This window comes from Anarrhichthys ocellatus, unplaced genomic scaffold (assembly GCF_004355925.1).
Source record: "Anarrhichthys ocellatus isolate YVR2014 unplaced genomic scaffold, GSC_Weel_1.0 scaffold10, whole genome shotgun sequence".
Classification (NCBI taxonomy): Eukaryota; Metazoa; Chordata; class Actinopteri; order Perciformes; family Anarhichadidae; genus Anarrhichthys; species Anarrhichthys ocellatus.
Window position 1 is genome coordinate 448,995 of NW_022280040.1, and position 6,434 is coordinate 455,428.

General features: G+C 40.0%; 1 protein-coding gene across 1 annotated transcript in view; it reads right to left on the reverse strand.

The window, feature by feature from the left end:
• The window catches only part of ofcc1 (orofacial cleft 1 candidate 1), a 79,600-nt gene extending 74,114 nt beyond the window's left edge, over positions 1 to 5,486 (reverse strand). The window contains exon 1 of the mRNA XM_031850285.1: positions 5,442 to 5,486. Within this exon, the coding sequence (XP_031706145.1) occupies positions 5,442 to 5,486 (45 nt within the window). The remainder of the gene's footprint in view (positions 1 to 5,441) is intronic.
• Positions 5,487 to 6,434: the final 948 nt, after the last annotated feature.

The window sequence follows — 6,434 nt, forward strand, 5'->3', positions numbered from 1 at the left end:
GGGGGGGGGGGCTTATTTCAACTGTAAATGACAGAGCAATTAAAATGGAGAAGGACTACTTCCAGACCAATCTGGTAAGAGGAGTTTTTGTAAATCTGTTTTTACATTCAACAAGCCCTACAGCAAGACATTCATTTATACCACTGAGATTAATGCTTATCTAATTGTAACTTATTTAAAAACCATTTTCATTTCGACTGGGTACCAATCAGTTTTTCTGAGTTTCACATGCGGAGTGTGAGACTGGCAAATTTGACATCAGTGGTGATTGTGTTTTCCTCCACTTTCTTATTTCCATTTCATCAGACACACCTTTTCTGCAAGACAAATATTGTTTGGGTGCATATGCAAATTGAGAAACTCCCTGGAACAATTATGGGAAAATGAATCAGGAAATTTTACTAATTAAAAAGAAAAAAATTGCAAACAATCACCATTTGCTCTGTGTGATACCAGGCCAGTTTAACGTTATTGTGTTGTAAACTGAAGCTGTTATTTAAATAAGCGACATGACATTTGCATTCATTAAATGTTATTTAAAGTTTGACTGTTAGTGAAAAACCATAAAGAATGCTTTTAAAATAATGTTCCTCCTTAATAAATTCTATGTTTACTGCACATACTGTGGAGGTTATAGTTGGAGTCGGTGCATTATTTTGCCAAAGTAATTAATCATCAAATTAGAACAATGAAGGAGGATAACACTCCTTATATGGTAAATTATTGCTCTTGCCCTGAGGACTAAAGGCACTTTGGAGAGATCAAAGGAGAAATCACATTAAGTTTTATCTTAGGCTATTCAAATGTATTTTGTTTACTACCGCAATTAGTGAACATAATAATCTAGAATATCATCTTCCACTGAACAAATGCTTTGAATAGCTGCCTGTACATATGTATAGTTCAACCTCCAATTTCACATAGAAATGTTCAAGAATATTACTTAAGATGTTTCTCTTTAAAAGTTGTTATAGTCCTTTTATTCTTTCGCTTATATAATGTTCATATCAGTTCACACGAGTTCTCCTCGAGGCGCAGTTTTTGTTTTGGTCTCATTTCTAACAGTGCCCATGTTTCTCACTATGCAGAGTAAATTAGCTCCATGTCCTACAAATGCCAATAGGTCCTCTGATTACTATGAATGTATTCTTGCTTTAAGTTCAGTTACAGTGGGGGGAAAAACACACACACAAGTAAACACACAAGGGAAAGTACACAGAAGGAGTACAGTACATACACCCCAGGCCTTAAGCTTTGGGTCATTGTCACTAAAAATCGAATCCACACAGCGCCATGTGAGCCTCTCTGTCTAGAGAGCTAAGAAAAATGCCTGGTTCTCATCTCGTTCCCCAGACCCCACTGACATTGACAGCATGCTCCTTGTAATACACGGACTGTTGTTTAATGTGCCATAACCGGATGGAACATGCAGATGCTGCAATTCAATCCTGAGGAAAGAATAGGATCGTAGAAACTGGATTTCCAGAGGTAGGAATGGCAGTTCAATGCCACTGTGATAGCAGCAGTGTAAACGGGCCCAGTGCAATGCTAACACTTTTAAGATTCCCTGTCGACTTTGCACATTAATGTTAAATTTGCGGTGCTGCGCCAAAATCCAGTGCCAAGAAATTTGGGTACATTACAACATACATATAGAGTAACGCAATAACCCCTGAGTTCATTGTGGTGTCATCTGACAGCATCCATGCGTGCCCCCTTAAGCCATCACACTTTCTTCACACAAACTGCTTATTTTGCCGTCAACATGAGAAAAAAAATCATTTATAACCGGTGTCAAAAAATAAATAAAAATCATGACTTTTTTTTCTCTTTCTCTCTTTATTTATTTATTTTTTTTTTAAATGTGATTGTTGTCAAAAGGAATTGAGCACAAGAATGCCTTGTTCAGTTCTTGTTGCAGTCAAAGGCATAGCTAGAAGGGCTTGGGGAAGACCGCTCGCTGCTAGGGGCTGGTGGGCACAGACCAGCTAGAAAGTGAATTTTGCATACTGTACGGATCATCGCCCAGTTCAGCCCAGTCACATTGAATCTGCCGTCAACCAATTGTGCTTCATGAAACCGTCAGCCCTCATTTACGTCTGCCTGTTTTCTTTCCCCACGCAGCTGTAAACAAGGCCCCAGCTTTGAGCCGTCTTCCTCCGTCCCTGCGCGCGCTGCTTGCCTCGTCTTCACAGAGCGACTTGCAGCTTCCCTTTCTGGACAAGCACCCTGTGTGCTAGGCATAGGAGTCAAGGGCATGAGTGTTTCTGGAAATGACAAGAGTTTTAAGAGCTTTACATAGAGACCCCTGCACATATTTTGTCTCTCCCTTCAAAAAAAAAAAAAAAAAGAATCTATAATGTTAGGTTTGTGTTTGTTCTCAGGCTATTCTGCCAGCAGAGTGGCATTGAGCAGAATTTGAATGTAAATGAATGAATAGAGTCATGTTGGCCTAATATAAATATATGTGTGACTAAATGTCATAATGGGGTGGTAATAACAGGATAAATGACGTAATAAAGATGAGACTGACTGCCTTGCTAAATCAATAGGCATAAAAGTGGATTTTGTTTTCATGTTTATAAAGTCTTGTTTTATCTATCAACATAATAGCAATGACCATATCAATAAAATGTCACAGGAATAATGAAAACATCTACAAAGCGTCCTTATTTAAATCACTGCAGATAAGGTCAGCGTTTTGTTTCAAAGGCACACAAAGCCAGTTCTACCCTTAAAATGTGAAGCCCTCTTAATTTATGGAAAGGCCTTATACAGTATGTGCATGGTAATTGTGACCCACCAAACAGTTTCTTATTAAACAACAACCGCGTCAGTTGGTGTAGACAGAAAACATAATTAGTATTCAAGCTTAATTAATCTACGCTGGCCCCCTTTAAGTGAATTAGTCAATTATTTATGCATGTGTGCTCCTTTGATGCTAACAGATTATGTATGTTACTGGAAAAGAACCTTGGAAAAATGAACTTTGAAAACTTTCCACCATAAAATGTCACTACAGGCTTCTGCACCGACTTAAAAATGTCAGTGAAGACCATGAACGCGGAATGATTATGAAAAATAAAGCTGAACTTAACTGTGAAACTTGTACAGATTCTCATAATGGAAAAATGCCAGTGCCAGTGGAGGAAAAACGTTGCAGTTCATTGTCCAAAATCCAGAGCAGAAGATAAAATATATCAGCCAAATATGTACCGTTTTGTGTGCCCTAATCCTTGGAATGGAAATCTAACACAGGTCGGATCAAGGTCTTTCCTGGGATCATGGGAACTCCTTGGGATTTTCAAGAGCCTTTTTGTTTTTACCCTTGAGAACCAGGCTCTGGCCTCTGCACCCTACAATCCCCCATTGAGAACCCAGAGGCAGCGCAGAGGAATGCTAAATGTCAATGGTCAGACTGCACCAGCACCTTCAGTGAGAGAGACGGAGGTACAAGGCCTGACCTCCCTGCGTTCAGCTACGCTCTGCTATGAGGGGGGGGCCAGAAGTGAAAACTGTACTCACGCTGCTGAAGGTGTCCATCTCCACACACTGCAAAAGATCACCACTGGCTGACCCGGATCGCTGAACAATGGCAAGGCCTGCAAAACAGAACTTGTGAGAAAACATTTAAGATAAATACGATGTTGAATGGCCTCCAATAATCTGAACGGCACGTGAGGAGAATATGTTATTGACATACAACCCAAACTTTAAATTTGCCTTACAATTCAAAGTTTGTTCATGTCATTAGAGTCAGAGCTCTTTCAATAACTTACTGTGCAGCACTAAATCCTTCCTTCCATGCCGCGTTACACTATCTCTCCCCTGCTTGTGTGTTTAAACCTGTTATCTCTGCAATGCATCTCGGAGAATAAAGAAGGACAACAAACACCATTTATTATCACAGATAACAAATTATTTGCCCTGATTATTCAAATAGTGTATTCATTTACATCCCATACAATATCATTTGGTATTTTGATGGTCTTTTTCCTATGGTAATTCACATGGCTTGCACAAGTTTCTGCTGAAATAGCAAAACAAACCCCAGGCAAAATGTGAAAGATTATCCCATACCATGCGAGCTACGATGAAACGCTATACTTTTTCACACTGAACACTACTCCACTGGGTGTGATTGAAAAACATGTAAAGCTATTGAATCTGTGGTTTGTATATGTGAGGGGAAAATGAGTGTTGTAACAAGTGGGCCAGTGTTTTTGTAATTGTTTCAAATTACACTCGGCGTAATAACTCAGTGAAAGCAGAGCCAGTGTGCGGTCCGTACACATTAACTAGGCAAAGACCACAGGATATCCATGCACCTTATCGCGGCCCACGGAGAAACTTGATTGTGTAAACAACTGTGGAGACTAAAAACGCCTTAGCTGCATTTCCAGCTGTGTCTATTTGTGTCCAATGGCGCTTATCACCAGCGACACAAAAGAAGGACAATACTTTTAGATAAAGAGGTACTTTGCAGCATTTCCTTTACATGTGTATTTTATTGAATTAAAGACGGCTTTAAATTCCTGTTTTTAATTCGTTATTAATAGGGATGTGTGTGTGTGTGTGTGTGAATGTTTTATACAGGCTGTAAAAGCGTGATGCTGTGAGAAAAATAAGTACATAAGTTGTTAAAACTGCACTCCTGCCAAATACTGGCTCCCTAACCAATGAGATTGCCAACATCATTGTTAACCACATGAATGTCTGACTCACTTTTCAGCTCGAGGTTCAAGCCTTCTGTCAAAAAGTCGTATGCAGATTTTTACAGTACGTGCAACAAACCCCTAAAGTCCTACACAGTATGATGGACTTTGCTGGACTTCAGTTATTACCGATCCAAAGAGAGCCATGTTTGAGTTCACTGCTGTGTAAAACTCTCTCACAGACGTACTAAACAATACACCCATGCATGTATACGCACTGCCAGCCACAGCCGGCATGCAGCAAAATATAGGGTTTTCCTTGCAAATGTATTTGTGTCTGACCCGTATATACGCCACAGCACTGTTTCCTCGTTTGATCTGAGCAACATGCCGGGAATAAGCGTCTGTGGTTAGAGTTTAACCGCAGAAAGACAAAACCGCCGTCAATTGATTGCTGTTATCTCAGCAATATGCCTGTACATGACTTTTTGTAGAACTACTTTCTGCACAAACCAGTTTTAGGGTTTTCATAAGTATGCAAAAATCACCTTTAATCCATTGCTGTTTGGCCTTCTGTGAAACCCCCCAATCCCCTTTTTTAAAACGAGTACAATGAATGATGAAGTTATTTAAAATCCCTACAAAGTCTACAAATAATGACAGTAGGAACCAAAAAAACTGACCTACTTTCCAAATAACACAATAGTTATGAAGAAAGCAAGTGTGTACATTGGTCCCCCAAAATGACATGCCACTATATTTGACCTGCGAATATTTTTTTTTTACCCCATCTCCCTCTCCTGCCCTGCGAATGACCATCTCCTCTGTCATCTAGTCAGCTAAGCTCAATCGACCCTTAATCCAGAATGACAGTGGGGTCTGTGTTGCACCAGACGAGGCACTTCCCCTTTTCTATGGCATAGTGCGACCTGAAATCTTTGCTTGACATTCTTTTTCTTCCCCACCAACATGGATAAGGGATGTAATTCAATAGTCACAGAGGGACAGGACTACCGCGCACCAAAGACTATTTCATTTGCTTGTGGACAGAGGCCTTTTCTTAATGTTTGACAACAGCCAGTCTCCCTGAAGACACAGAGTTCACACAGCTGACGATAAGGGTAGAAAAAGGGCAGACTCTTTCTACTTCGCTGGGCAGTGGAGACGTTTTGCATGCGTATTTGCTCTAAATGTCCTCAACAAATGCTTTTATCAGCAGTGCACTATGAAGGGAACAACAGTGGAGTATTTAGGAGTGAATTCATGCAAGTCTTTTACATTGTATTTTTGGTAATAAAGGGTACATTGCTCAGGTAACGCCTTTCTAAGTACACTTCAGAATGTAACTTCGTCATACTGGGTTAGAAGCCACATTTATTTCCAATAACTGGCACATTATATTAGTAACCGTACACATGCATGTTGTTTTTGTTAAGAATCAAATGGTGTTTTACCTTGTGAGGCCCGGATTCTTTCTCTTCATGGTCAGCTACACCTCAGTCGTCAAGGTGATGACGACGCGGTCCCTAACAACACACACACACGTACACACACACGTGTACACGTCGTCTCAGGTAACCGCCTCATGTTCACTTTCACTCACTGAAACAGAAAGCACAAGAGACAGTCTGAATTAGATTATACACCTCAAAAATGTATAGAATACGTCATTTAGATCTCAGGTTTCTACCCGAGTATCTGTTAGATACGCCGTATGTTATAAATTAACTTCAGCAAAAGGAAAATGGTACTTTATTGATAGAAGCAGGAAGTGTGTGT